The sequence below is a fragment of the Lynx canadensis genome, chromosome A2 (genome assembly GCF_007474595.2).
Source record: "Lynx canadensis isolate LIC74 chromosome A2, mLynCan4.pri.v2, whole genome shotgun sequence".
NCBI classification, from domain to species: Eukaryota; Metazoa; Chordata; class Mammalia; order Carnivora; family Felidae; genus Lynx; species Lynx canadensis.
Window position 1 is genome coordinate 157,443,804 of NC_044304.2, and position 15,622 is coordinate 157,459,425.

At 40.5% G+C, this 15,622-nt stretch overlaps 1 protein-coding gene across 1 annotated transcript; it reads left to right on the plus strand.

Moving 5' to 3' along the window:
* The first annotated feature begins 12,499 nt into the window (after positions 1 to 12,499).
* On the plus strand, positions 12,500 to 13,432 carry LOC115501006 (olfactory receptor 2A14-like). The gene has a single exon (XM_030295825.1). The coding sequence runs from the start codon at positions 12,500 to 12,502 to the stop codon at positions 13,430 to 13,432; it is 933 nt and encodes a 310-aa protein (XP_030151685.1).
* Positions 13,433 to 15,622: the final 2,190 nt, after the last annotated feature.

A 15,622-nucleotide genomic window follows, 5' to 3' on the forward strand; every position in this document is an offset into this window, starting at 1 on the left:
AAAGGCTACAACCTCTAAATATAATGAAAAATTGTTATATCAAAGAGATTGTATTAAGAATCTGATAAGATTAAAAAGGACTCTGAACTAGAATAAACATTTTAGTTACATAGTGGGAACTTAATTTTCTTTCTGCTAGATTTTATACACACACACACACACACACACACACACACTTAAAAATAGCATGAGGAATATGAAACAATTTTCATTAAAATGTTATCTATTTATCCTTTCCTCCATTTATTTATCCAAGTACACAGAGATATGTGGGAGTCTACTAACCAAATGTGTGGGTGATATTGTTGTATTTTTCTGAACTGCTTATTTTCATTTGGGGAAAATATTCTTTTTACACAAAATAAAGAGTGAAAATACTTTCCTAAAATATCATGTGATTACATTTTGTTAAATTATTCATCCATCTGTCCTATTAGCCCTGAATTTGTTTATTTACTTGAAGAAATCTCTGGGATTTCTTGAGCTATTTAGCCATAATAGTTATTTCAGGGTGCTTTGACCTGGAATAATTTTAGATTTTTTTTCTTTGTACTTTTCAGAATTGCTTTATTTTTTACATATGGAGCTCATTTCCATTTTACAACAACAAAAAAATCATTTTTCCCCCTAAAAGTTGGTGGAGAGAGAGGCTGGTAAAGAAGCATGGAGACTTTGGGGCTCCTGGGTGGCTCAGTCGATTAAGCGTCCAACTCCAGCTCAGGTCATGATCTCACAGTTGGTGGGGTTGAGCCCCGCATCAGGCTCTCTGCTGTCAGCACAGAGCCTGTCTTGGATCCCCTGTCCCCTTTCTGCCCCTCTCTCACTGGTGCTCTCTCTCTCTCTCTCTCTTCTCTCAAAAATAAACAAACATTATAAAATATTTTTAAAAAAAGGAGCATGGAGACTTTTAAGAAAGAGGGTAACATGAGTGTAGCTCTCCTGTTTACCGCTAGAATGTGAGCAAGGGGAATACAGATTTTGTCTCCATCAGTTGTATCCCTTAGTGTCTGACACATTACTGGTTTATGATAAACATTTGATTAGGGAAGATAGTAGTGGTCAGCACCCACTCTCCAATCCTGAGCAGGGTGCAATATAGTGTTGTTGTCGCATTGATCAACCCAACCAAGGGGACACAATTTCTGGAAAAATCTGCTGGAAGAAAGAAACAACACCCCCACCGAAGTCCATTTATCCACAGCACATCAGCATGTGAACAAGTTTGTATAGAAAACTCTTGGGACACCTGGGTGGCTCAGTCAGTAAAACATCAACTCTTGGTTTCAGCTCAGGTCATGATCTCATGGTTGATGAGTTCAAGCCCGGCATCAGTTCAAGTTCTGTTAGCCCTGAGCCTGCTTGGGATTCTCTCTCTCCCTCTCTCTGCCCCTCCTGTGTGCATGCTCTCTCTCTCTCTCTCAAAAATAAATAACTAAACTTTAAAAATTAAAAAAAAAAGAAAACTCTTTATTAGGCTAATATTTTCCCTCACCTGATTTCTAAGCAGGAAGTATATAGCAATTAACAGCTTATAGATACAAGTAATAAAGGTGATAGTAACCAATTGCTGTGTTTTTCCCCCACCTGGACTCTTAGTCCCTCTTCCTAAGGTTTTCTCTATCTTTCAATTCCCATCAGCCGCCTCAAATAATATGTCCATCCTTCAAGAGATTTCCATTCTCCTTCTATCTGGACTGGCTGTTCCCTGGCAATACCATCTGCCTTTACCCCGTGTTAGATTCCTTAGTTCATTAATCTCATGTCTTCCTCTTTCTCAGTGTAGTCCCCTTGTCTTGATGGAGCACATCCTTAAACAGCTTCATACAGTTAGAGATGTTTATCATGACAGAAGTCATGGTGAAAACAGTCATCAACACTTCTCATTTCTTATCATCATTTATACTATTTTATCTTCTTCAAATGCCCCATTGAAATTCTATGTGCAAGGTACAATGAAAAGGAAAGGGAAGGGAAGGGAAGGGAAGGGAAGGGAAGGGAAGGGAAGGGAAAGGAAGGGAAGGGAAGGGAAGGGAAGGGAAGGGAAGGGAAAGGAAGGGAACAGACTCATGCCCTCTGCAGGAGGATTTTCTGTCTCAGAGATGGCAAAATATTAACATGATATTTAGGTGCAGCTGTAGGTATTGTATTTGTGATCTGTAAAAACTTCTATCTCTATAGTGATCTTTAAAAAAATTTTTTTTAATGTTTTATTTATTTTTAAGACAGAGAGAAACAGAGCATGAGTGGGGATGGGACAGAGAGAGATGGAGACACAGAATCTGAAGCAAGCTCCAGGCTCTGAGCTGTCAGCACAGAGCCCGACACGGGGCTCGAACTTGAAAACCATGAGATCGTGACCTGAGGCAAAGTCAGATGCTGAACCAACCAACTGAGCCATCCAGGTGCCCCTATACTGACCTTCTTTAATAAAGGTCCATCACTAATGATAGAGCCAAGTATACTTTATAATACCTATTCTCACTAAAATATAAAATATTAGGGGCGCCTGGGTGGCGCAGTCGGTTAAGCGTCCGACTTCAGCCAGGTCACGATCTCGCGGTCCGTGAGTTTGAGCCCCGCGTCGGGCTCTGGGCTGATGGCTCAGAGCCTGGAGCCTGTTTCCGATTCTGTGTCTCCCTCTCTCTGTGACCCTTCCCCGTTCATGCTCTGTCTCTCTCTGTCCCAAAAATAAATAAACGTTGAAAAAAAAATTAAAAAAATATATATATATAAAATATTAGTCAATAGAATTATTGATAATAAAAGAAGTCTAAGACTTTTCACAAGGAATGCTTTTGCTTCCTCCACTTCAAAGATTAGAAACAAAATAGTAGAGACAAACTATAAGCCCCTTTGTATCCACAATACACTGTGTTAAATATCGTCATACTGTTCAATCAAAAGAAATAACAGTGGTAACTATACATATTTGAATGAGGATGCACCAACTTGGTTCTATCTGGGTATTGGTGAGTGAAACGTATTCTTCTGTAACAATCTTGTTTTCCTTGTAAAACACAGGAAATGCAAACAATAAAAATAATAAGGGTGTAAAATTATTTAAGCACAATTTTGAAGGATGTTATAGTAAGTGCCGTTAGTCTTCCAGAGAAGGGAGACCAGTTGGGGTTTGGATAGGTGAAGAGGGCTCCCTGAATGCTTTGAAGGATTGGTATTATGTTTGAAGTGAAATGGACACTACAAGGATAAAATTGACTTGGAACAAGGAATAAGCATTTCAAGGGTGGGAGCGGTCGGGGAGTAGTACTTGAATAAAATTCAGAGTGTGTGTTGAAGAATAAGGAGGTATGTGGAGGGAGGCTCTATCCGACCCAGGTTATTTTAAGAAAAGAAATAACTCCAATATGCCTCGCCTCCATATATATATATATATTTTTTTTTCCCTGTCCAATAGATTAAATACGTTACTTTTATTTTGAAGTGCCTTTTCTACCACAGTTTAAGAACTGAAACTGTAGATAGACCCTCTGGAAGTTAGAAGTGGAAGGACTTTCTTATCATCAAACATCACTTAGTGCACGAGAGAGGGTGAGAGAGAGAGATTGAGAGAGAGAAATTCATTTTAACTGTAAGTCTTAACTCAGGATGAAGAAATAAAATGTGGTCCAGAAATCTCAAGAAGTTTGAAATGGAGGATAAACTTCAGAAAATTAAGGGAGAGGGGCACCTGAGTGGTTCAGTCAGTTAAGCGTCTGACTTCAACTCAGGTCATGATCTCACAGTTCGTGGGTTCAAGCTCCACGTTGGGCTCTGAGCTGATAACTCAGAGCCTGGAGCCTGCTTCGTGGATTCTATGCCTCCCTCTCTCTCTCTGCCTCTCTCCCGCTCATGCTGTGTCTCTCTGTCTCAAAAATTAAAAATAAACATTAAAAATGTCTTTACAAAAAGAAAATTAAGGGAGAAATATATCTAAACTGCCAAGTCAAAAATACTTGTAAGTCAGAAATGTTCAGTGATTATCTGGCAATAACATTCCTCTATTAGGAGAAATCTATTTCTCCGAGATGATGTCTTAACAGGACCCATGGGACCCCTACCATGAAAGATCAAGCGATCACAGCCTCTCTTCTACAAACAGAAAGAATTCCAGTGTGGGGAAATTTTAAGGCTGGTAAAATACATATTGAGAGAAATTAATTTATGACATGATCTTGAATTTTTTAATTTTCTGTGCCAGGGTCTTGCATTGTTTAGAGACATCCTGACCTCACCCAATCCCAAGCAAACACAAAAACACACACACAAATCCAAAACAAATGCACATAAAAATTCCCAGGGGACATCGAAAGAGCAAAATGAATACACATGGGAAATCTGTTTAGTGGTTCACCTGCCGAAAGAAAAGTAGCAAACTTTAAATCTCCCTGAGGAGAATGGGAGTGGATGGAATGCTATGTGGTTCTGTCCCTGGAATCATTATCTGTGTCTGCAGGGAGGGAGCTGGGTTCAAATGACGACAGAAGAAAGCCCTTGCTTGCGGAAGCAGATCTATCATCAGGTTCCGCCAAGAGAACCGTGTCTATGGGCTTCACCTCCCGATGAGACCCCTTTTGCACAGGAGAGTTAATTTCGGTCCTTCCCTGTGCGGTTTCTTTTAAACCCAAGGCTATGTTTGAAGAAAAGAACACAGATTATACCACTGTAAGTAAATGTGGTTCATGAGCCCCTAGAAGGGGTTTGCAGGTGGGTTATGGGGAAAGGGGGCAGGAATGAAATTGCTGGCTCTGGGCATTAGTGACTAGCTGTCTTCCATGTGGCCCTAAGCCTACCTTCAGAACTAGAGTCCTGGTGAGGATCTCTAGATACCGCTCCCTGTCTGCTTCTGGCCCTCTAGGACCATCTGTCCACACTCCCCTCATCATCCTCACGTGGCAGCTCTTAGCTTTGTCTTGACTGTGTGAGAGGAGAGGAATCAGCATGTAGGATGCGGTCTGACTAAAGGGCTGCAAAGAACTTCAGAGGTCACGTGGCCCAGGTGTCTCTCCGAAGTCACAGGTAAGTGGTTCCTTGCCCTGAGACGGGTCTTCCTTCCCTGCCTATTAAATGCCTGCCCCTGCAGACACTGGGAAACATCGTCTGCCCAAACAGGACCCACTTATCGCTTGCCCGGGAGACAGATGGCATTCTCTTACAAGGGAAACCCGGGTCTGATGTACTGATTCTCTTTTTGTTCTATGTTTCAGCAGAGGAACGTTATGATTCTTAACATATTTCCTTATTGGATCCAGAAGTTACTCTGCATGGTGGCTTCTAAATCCCCAATAGATCACTAAGCACTTATTAAATGTCTTGTGTAAGTTAACCCATGAGGTAGGGTTATCGTTCAACCCATTTCGCAGCTGGTGATGCTGACGAAGGGAGAGGCTCAGAGAGGTTGCAAAACTACGTATGCAGCCACGTCAGAATGGAAACTCAGGCAGTTGAGCTCAGAATCCATGTTTGTTTGTTACACTCCTGCTCGGTAAGATCAAGTCTTGAAGTCACTGTTGGAAGATGCTAAGTAATTTCTGAGTAAGTGTGCAAATTGCCCCAGAACCCCATCTTTGACACCCCAGGACTCTCCCTCAGAGTGATCATTACATATTCTCACTGTGGGTCAGTGCTAAATACCCAAAGTACAGCCTCCTTTCCTTTCAAGAGATTTTTGAGTTTTAAAACCTGTGTTTTCTTCCTGAATCCGGGAGTGAGTTTCCTTTAAAGGATTTTTCCTTTTCTTTAAAATCTGTTTGAAACTTAATTTTTTAAATCAGTGTATAAAAACATTAACAGAAATGAAAGTAATGTGGTGTGTTTTCTTTTTTCTTTTTTTTTTTAATGTTTATTTATTTTTGGTAGAGACACAGAGCGTGAGTGCGGGAAGGGCAGAGAGAGAGAGAGAGAGAGAGAGAGACAGACAGACAGAATCCGAAGCAGGCTCCAGGCTCCCAGCTGTCCGCACAGAGTCCCATGCAGGGCTCCAACTCAAAAACCGTGAGATCATGACCTGAGCTGAGGTCAGACGCTTAACCCACTGAGTCACCCAGGTGCCCCTTTTTTTTCCTTTTAATTTTTTAAATGTTTATTGGTTTTTGATAGAGACAGAGTGCGAGTGGGGGGAGGGGCAGAGAGCAAGAGGGAGACACAGAATCTGAAGCAAAAGTGGTGCTTTTTCTATTTCAACTCCAAAATAACCAAACGGAGGCAAGATAAATGTGAGTTTACAATGTCATGATTTTGTTGGATCGCTAATGCTGATGATTTGGACTCTTTCTCAACATTTGTGGTCTCATTAATGCTATTAGCCACAGTTAACCTTTCTGTAACTCATATTATATGCCAGTTTAATGTAGTTATTCTTCACCGCCACCCATTAGACATCTGTTGTGACTTTTTTATGGATGAAAACAATGAGTTGAGGGGCACCGGAGTGGTTCAGTTGGTTAAGCGTCCGACTCTTGATCTCAGCCCAGGTCTTGATCTCTGTCTGGGTCCTGAGTTCAAGCCCGGCATTGGGTTCTGTTCTGGGTATGAAGCGTGCTCAACAAACAAACAGCAGCAGTGAGGCATAGACTAAGTGGCTTTAGTTCATAAGCTCACCTTGCAGAATGGAGATTGGGGTGATGCTCTGATCAGCACAGTTAACCATGGTGCTTTCATCCTTGCTCAGGATCTTGCTATTTTCAGTCCCTGTGAATTTTCATGCTGTGGAAGAACAGAGAAATGTATCCATGAAACTTGCCCTTGTTCTGTGCACTGAAGATCTTTCTTTAGTATGTAGCTAAGGTGGCACTAAAAGAAATCATTGTAGACATTTTTTCTCTTTGTTATTTGCCACAAGCTTTTTCTCAGAGGAAAACCAAACCTGATTTGAGCTGTGAAATTCAAAATGCAAAACCATGCCAACATTTAAAAGGAAAAAAATGCTCGTACCTTCTATTGCATTCTTCTATTTTCCTTGTCCTCACAGATGAGCTGACCAGCAACTAGTATGCGTAGTTAGCCGTCATTATAGAGTGGTCTCCTCGCGACCTTCCTACAAAACTGTAAAAGGGTGCAGTTCACATCCTGCATGACATACAGTGTGTCTGTAGTTCACATTTGATGAAACAAATTGTTTCGCTAAGAATTCTATTTGCCTCTTTATTCATTCCTGCCATTTTGGAAATAGGCTACTAGTTTCTTCCAGATGTGTTAGAAAACAAATTACATGTAAAACTCCATAAGTCCAGATTGCTTTCATTATGCACTTGGATTAATCAGACAATTCTAATCATTTGGGAAAGGGAAGCTAAGGACTGGCGTAGCTGATAGCTGACGCATCCATGTGTCGGCTGTCCAGGGTCACTGGCCTGGGCGCAGTAGGAACACGAGGGACCCATCACAGATGAGCCCACTGTGCTTTTCCTTTGGTCCACTCTCAGGATTCCATCTCAGGCCCAGAGAGCCTGTCCTGGGCACAGGCTCTGTGCTCAGCCTACCTTCCTTCTCCTACCCACCTGATAATATGAAGCTCTTATCACTTTTCATCTCCTATGACTCATCCAAAGGTAATCTTTGGAAAGAAATTTAGTCTTTCCTGCCTCCTGTGTCTTTATTAGCTCTAAGACCTGCATATAAGACTTGTTTCTAAAGGCATTATCAAATTTTCTGTCATTACTTTTGCCTTGCTTTCCCTGGTGACAGAATGTGCTTATTCAAGAAGAGCCTTAAATGTTGACAAGATGTTCCTGTTCCTGGAGCACTTGGGCGTTAGGAGCTCTCTGAACCCCCCTATTTGGTTTGATTCACTGGGACCCATTAACACAATATTTGGTCTGTCCACAAAATGCCATATTCCATTCTGTCATTACATATGCATTGTCCAAACAATTGGACAGTTTCCCATTTCATATCTGCTAATTGGAAGTTCAATATACATCCTTTAACTGTGCTCTCTTTGCATGAGTTTAAAAACAAGTCAAAAGTAGACCTATCGGCCCAAATAAAATCCGTAATATTTGAGTGACTTTGTAAGATATTTTACCAATTGTAGTTTGTTGCTATTTCTTGGGACCTCCAGTGAAGTGTTCACCCAAAACCTAGGAAGTTAAGATGACCACCTTTTTCTAAGAGAAACACCAAATCCACATAGGCATAGACATGTAAGTTCCTGTGAAAGAGGGTGAATGTCTCTCAGATTTGCAATTCAGCTCACTCTGCACATTGTCTACTAGTAAGCACGCTGGTCAACCACAAGAATATGAATAAAGTGAACTCACAGAGGGGAACAGGAAAGTACCACTTGAACAGTATCCAGGGGAAGAGGAGGCCTTCATGAACTGGCTTGGAATAAAAAGTCCCCTCCAGTAGGCAGGGCGATTCTAAGTGACTTTTTCTAAGATCCTGATGGAAAGATTCCTGGACTGGATGATAGCTAAACTCTCTGTCACTTCTGAGTCTGCTTATAGGTACTGGTTTTATTGCTGTCCTCAGTGTTTCAGTTTTTAACCTCCAATCCCCAAAAGCTGCATTGCAAATAAGGAAACTAAAAGGGCAATACAGTGTGCGTCTCTGAATGACAAAGGTCCTTTCTCTGGCCTGTACAAAGTCACAGCTCTGCCTGTGATCCTGTTCACATTTTGGCAGGTGGTGCAATAATTTTCAACTTGATTTCAGATCTATTTCAATTTTTAAAAAAAAATTTTTAATGTTTTATTTATTTTTAAGACAGAGAGAGCAGAGCATGAGTGGGGATGGGGCAGAGAGAGAGGGAGACACAGAATATGAAGCAGGCTCCAGGCTCCGAGCTGTCAGCACAGAGCCCGAAGTGGGGCTCAAACTCACAAACTGTGAGATCATGACCTGAGCCGAAGTCGGTAGCTCAACCGACTGAGCCACCCAGACGCCCCTATTTCTACTTTTATGTGAAGGAAGATCTTGATCTTTTTCTCTATTAGGATGATTCAGGAAAAAAACGTCTGCATAAAAAAAAGTGAGCTTGAGGTTTTCCATTTCCCCATTCCTGTCAAAGGTTACTATTTTTTATAATGTACTGATATATTTCTCCCAGTTGAAACTCTCAGAAAATCTGCTCTGACGTGAGATTCCTGGTAAAATTTGGGGAGGATCACTCTCAAGATGAGCAGGAACAATGTGCAAATTTAGTTTTATATTACATTATAGATTTTTCCAAAATGAAAATATCTTGTTTCCCCTGATTAATGCATAAAGTTTATTAAACAGACAAATAAACAATTTCTATAAAAGATGAATCCCTATACAATCCTACTGTCTGGAAATAATCAATATAAATAATTTCATGTTTAACTTACAGAATTTTCCTATATATATATATATATATATAGACACAAAAGACATATGTGTGTAAATATGTTTATATTTTAAAATATAAGTTGGATCATACTATATACACATTTTTTTACTTTATGTGGAAAACTTTTCATTCCACTGTACAAAGATCTACATTAAACTTTTAAAAATTTTTTAAATTTATTTTAGAAAGAGAGAGCACACAAGCTGGGGAGGGGCAGAAAGAGAGGGAGACAGAGAATCCCAAGCAGGTTCCTCACTGTCAGTTCAGAACCCACTGTGGGGCTTGAACTCCTGAACCATAAGATCATGACCTGAGCCAAAATCAAGAGTCAGATGCTTAACAAACTGAACCACCTAAGCACCCCTAGATCTATATTAACCTTTTAAATGTCTGCATCATATTCTATGTTATAAAAGAATCTACCTCCAACTTGTAACCTTTATGAGAGTTCCTTTTTTCTTCTTCTTTTTTTCTTAATATAAGCAGGATTACAATGAATATTTTACATCTTCTTGGTCACCATGGTTCTGGTACATTGGATTTTTTCTGTTCCCAGACCTCACTAAATCCTTCCCACCCAGGGATTTTGTCTTTACGGTTCCCTGTGCAAGGAACGTCTACTTTGGCTTTAGACTGGGTGCACCCCCCTTCATCATTTACATTCCACCCATGTGTTTTTTTATTGGAGAGATTTTTTCCTGACAATCCCATTTAAAGAACCACCACCTCCCTTCAAACCAAGTGACTTTTAATCATATTACCCTGTTTATTTTCTTCATCATACTTTCCCCTGTCAACAAATATTTTATTTCTTCGCTCTTGGTTTTTAGGGGTGGTAATCAACCATGGCGTCTCCTTAATCCTGGTCTGAAGAAATAGAGAAATAAACCAAGAAATCAGGTAAAAATTTAAAAAAATATATATTTTATTAGTGATGTTTATTGAAAAACATGGTCTATATCTTTAACAAAATGTCTCTCCAAATTAAAATCACAATCATTAGCCCATTCCCATCTCTAAACAGGACAGTACATATTCCTGCAGGCTTTAACCTGAAGGAGTAAAAATGTATATGGCCAAAAATGAGAGCAGAGAAAGGGCATCCTCACTTCCTGTTTCCTGTTCTGCAAATCATATAGAGAGCAGTGTTTCCATCTGGGGGAGGGAGATTTCTCCCCTAAATGGAAACATGAGGAGTAGATTACAAATACACCACCTGACATCTTCGCTACCTGTATCTCTTTCAGAATGTGTCTACTTTTGTGTCTACTCTGTTCTTCGAGAGCTTGAAACAGGCCAGAACAGATGATGTACTCAAGGAGTATGTGTTAATGGATTGTTGAAATATAAATTTAAACTGTATAAACTATTCACATATTCCATTTTCAAAGTTCGTAACTTGTAATACTTAGTATTGCTGACCATGTGGGAGAGAAACACAATTCTCCCACAGTCAGAGGGAGAAATCGGTATGTTTTTCCTGCAGGTGAGCTGATCATAGGTATCACAAGCTTTCACACGTCTCTAACATCCGCAATTTGAATTTTAGAATATGTCCTAAAGAAATAACCGTGAATATAGATAGAACTTCAGTTTGAAAGAATATTTATCTCAATGCTGATAAACATAAGAGAAATAAGAACCAAAAATTTTTCAACAATAAGAAATTAAATAAATTATAATAGAATATACATTAGTTTTAAGTAATATCTGTAAAATATTATTTTAACACATGAAAAATGTTCATTATATTAAGGGAAGAGGGTAGTTTAAAAAGTCTATACAATATAATCCTGATTTTAAAATATGAATTTGAGGATCTAAATTTTTACAGAGAGAGCAATGAAATTATTTTGAAAGTTCTGTTGGATTTGAAACTACTGCCTAATTAGAAAGTAAAGATAGGTCTCAAGCTGTTTCTGGGAAAAATGTGAAGAGAGTGTAAAGGGACAGCATCAGGTCACATGGTTTCTCAGCGTAACATAACCACGTGGCAGTTCCATGACCATTTCTGCCTCTGGACAACCCTAGCCACCTCCCAGGAGGAGCTCCCTGGAAATAAATATCCAACCAATGCTCCACCTATCCCCACTCCCTGTGACCTTCCCAGAACACATCAAAACAGCAGTGGGCAGTCAGCATGGTAACAGGTGTAGAAGATCTGAGGGGAGTTAATGGCCATAGGAATTGCCAAAGCGGCAAAGACATCCTGATGACAAACAATTCTGTCACACTAGAAAATGAGCTCTGAGATTTGTCTCTGTCTTAAGTTATGGAAGGGAAAGGAGAAAACACCCAAAGAAAATACAATTACAAGATAACTGTTAATGTAAATTCATTTTCCCTTTTGAGTTTCATTCTTGAAAAAGCTGCAAAAATGTCATCATATTTACCTGAATTTAGGATATGTACATGTGTTCATTGCTTGCAGCCAAAGAATTCTTTCACTTGTGCCCAAATTTCAGCATCTAATGGTCATAAAGTAGTAAACAAAACTCTCAGAATAAAACCACAAACACTGGAGATGGAAAAGAGGTACCAGAAGATGCTTGTAGGGAGTATTAGGTGAAACAAGGGGCTTACAAAGTTTTAAAGATATCATAAAATTGAGAATTTACTTAGAAGGCACTTCAGATCTGAAATAAATGGGTAGAAAAGTATGTGTGAAGGTAAAAGGATAAGTAAGCAACATATATAAAGAAAAGGACCCTAATCACTTCATATCTTGGACCAAGAAGACAAGCAAACTTAGGAGACAAAAATATCTCCAGTGCAGTTGTTCCATCTGGGTTGTCTCACTTCTAACTCTAGTAATAATCAAGACTCGCACCCTTGAAGGGAAGCCAGAACACCTGAATCCTCCAAAACATTTGTTTGCGTGTGTGTGTGTGTGTGTGTGTGTATGCTCTTAGGTGCAGTATATGATGTATCATGTTGTAATATTACCTATAACAAATGATATACATATATATCCTGCCATTCCATTGATACAAGGGGAATTTTCTGGTTTATATGAGCACACTGTTTTTTTAACATATCTAAACATAAATGACCGTAAATCCATCCAGAGTAATATATTTCAAAATGCTCATTCCGTAACATTTAGTAATATTCTGTGTCTTGATTGTCCTGGAACTCTGATCTTCTGGTTGTGAACATGGATTTGTCTGTCTCTGCCATAGGAGCATGGGAAGCAACCAGACATGGGTCACAGAAGTCACCTTGCTGGGATTCCAGGTTTATCCAGCACTGGAGTTTTTTCTTTTTGGACTTTTCTGTCTCTTCTATACCCTCACTCTTCTGGGGAATGGGGTCATCTTAGGGCTTATCTGCTTAGACTCTAGACTACACACCCCCATGTACTTCTTCCTCTCCCATCTGGCCATCGTTGATATGTCCTATGCTTCCAACAATGTACCCAAGATGCTGGCAAATCTTTTGACTCAGAGAAGAACCATATCCTTTGTTCCTTGCATTATGCAGACTTTTTTGTATCTAGCTTTTGCTCACGCAGAGTGCCTGATTTTGGTCGTGATGTCCTATGATAGGCTTGTGGCGATCTGCAATCCCCTACATTACACTGTCATCATGAGCTGGAGAGTGTGCACAGTGCTGGCCATAACTTCCTGGGTGTTTAGCTTCCTCCTAGCCCTCGTCCATTTAATTCTCATCCTGAGGCTGCCCTTCTGTGGACCTCATGAAATCAATCACTTCTTCTGCGAAATCCTATCTGTCCTCAAGCTGGCCTGCGCTGACACCTGGCTCAACCAAGTTGTCATTTTTGCGGCCTGTGTATTTATCTTACTAGGGCCCCTCTGCCTGGTGCTGGTGTCCTACACGCGCATCCTGTTCGCCATCCTGAGGATCCAGTCCGGGGAGGGCCGCAGAAAGGCCTTCTCCACCTGCTCCTCCCACCTCTGCGTGGTGGGGCTCTTCTTTGGAAGCGCCATTGTCATGTACATGGCCCCCAAATCCCGCCACCCCGAGGAGCAACAGAAGATCCTCTCCTTGTTTTACAGCCTTTTCAACCCTATGCTGAACCCGCTGATCTACAGCCTGAGGAACACAGAGGTCAAGGGTGCCCTGAGGAGAACGCTGTACAAACAGAGGCACGTATGAAGGATACCAAAAACCAACATGGGGAAAGGCATTTTGCTCCCAATGAAATCTGGCAGGTGGCATTTTCACCTTGTGTTATAATAAATACCACATTAACATAGAATCTTTTAGACTTAAATATACAACCTGAAGCCATGTAGACTTTAGAAAATAAAATAGATGAATGTCTTCATGACCATTGGTAGGCAAAGATTATTAGCGATGATGCAAAAAGCACAAGACATAATGTTTGCAAAATTGATAAATATTAGACCTTTTCAGAATCATTCTGATTTTCAATATTCCTGTGAAGAAAGCAAGCTACATACCAAGTGTTTTGTACATTTTAAATGCAATGGTGAGTCAAGTACGACCACATGAGGAGACACAGAGATATATTAGGAAAGCAAAAAGTTTGTTGTCCTCACAGGTTCTGGAAAAGGAGGCAGGATCCCAGGGACATGTAGGAAAGACACCAGGGTGGTCAGAAGGCAGAAGACTGGAGCAAGGGAAGGTTTACATCACTGCCTTTATGGACATTTCCACAGAAAACAACCAATAAAGGGTGTATAAGAACAATAAAGGGTGTATAAGAATCCTTTTGTGGGTTCCTATAAAAGGCAAATCTTTGCCATGTAAAGAAAGGGCATCACCATGCAGGCAGGGTGGTGGTGGAGACTGCAGACCCTTTTGACAGCCTCTGTACAGCACGACAAAGCTCACCAACTTTTAAGGTGTATCAAGTTCATCAGCTGGGAGGAAAAGGAACTGTTTGCAATAACGGAGTGTCCTCATCAATATATAATGATACACAATAAAAACTAGTTTCAGTACAAGACTTTAAACTGAGATAGGGTAACTGGTTTTGTCTTCAATTGACTGGAACTGAGAAATCAGTGAATCTTGGCTAATTATAATGACACCTGTCATGATAATCTGATAAATGGACAAGGGCCAAACCTGTTGGAATGTCATAGCAAATACGACTATAATTCTTACATACCTCTGATATGTTCTGTAATGAAACTGAATTGTACCATGACTATGCTCTGCTGTGAGGTAACATTGACATTATTGCTAAAATTCAGCTACATTATGTAAATAAGTGATATGACAATGCTGATATTGATGACCAAACGTATTGGGAGATCCAGTTAAATCTTTCACAAGTTGTCATATCAATGGAAAATGGCTGGTCTTAGGCAGAACTTGATTTAACTAACCCACAGCTCATTTCTATGCTAAATAGCTCTGCACAAGGTTATTACAAGGTATGAACAACATAGCTCCAAGGAGAACAAGTCATCAAATTAGTATCAAAAATGTGAAAATGTATGTCATGGCTTTATAGGCTATAGATGTTTCTTTGAGTCTGTGCCTAGTCTCCACTGGCTCCTCCAAATATGGGCCATATTCGTGTTATTGCTTCATCTATTATTTTTTTTTAATTTTTTTTCAACGTTTATTTATTTTTGGCACAGAGAGAGACAGAGCATGAACGGGGGAGGGGCAGAGAGAGAGGGAGACACAGAATCGGAAACAGGCTCCAGGTTCTGAGCCATCAGCCCAGAGCCTGACACGGGGCTCGAACTCACGGACCGCGAGATCGTGACCTGGCTGAGGTCGGACGCTTAACCGACTGCGCCACCCAGGCGCCCCGCTTCATCTATTATTTTAAGTAAAACATTGCTGTACCTGTTACCTAAGTGCTCTTCTAAATGTAGATGCTGAGAAAAATATGGTCATTGTGCTGTAAGAGCACCAGGCTGAGGGCCAGGTGTGTGCACTGTGCAAAAAAGGGTTCTCTTAAACTCATATAAATTAGGAATTAAAAGGAACTTTAAAATATGCTGGTCTTGGGGCGCCTGGGTGGCGCAGTCGGTTAAGCGTCCGACTTCAGCCAGGTCACGATCTCGCGGTCCGTGAGTTCGAGCCCGGCGTCAGGCTCTGGGCTGATGGCTCGGAGCCTGGAGCCTGTTTCCGATTCTGTGTCTCCCTCTCTCTCTGCCCCTCCCCCGTTCATGCTCTGTCTCTCTCTGTCCCAAAAATAAATAAACGTTTGAAAAAAAAAAATATGCTGGTCTTGTCACTTAGCATGAGACACAGAAATGGAAATTGTGTCCCTGTGAGTTTAGTGTCAGAATTACTTTGATTATCTGGGGAGGGAGTCCTGGAGGTGTATGTGGCAGATAATAAAGAGAGTCACAGGAT

What these genes read in the sequence shown, in the direction of transcription:
- LOC115501006 (XM_030295825.1), top strand. Translation starts at nt 12,500, where the DNA reads ATGGGAAGCAACCAGACATGGGTCACAGAAGTCACCTTGCTGGGATTC.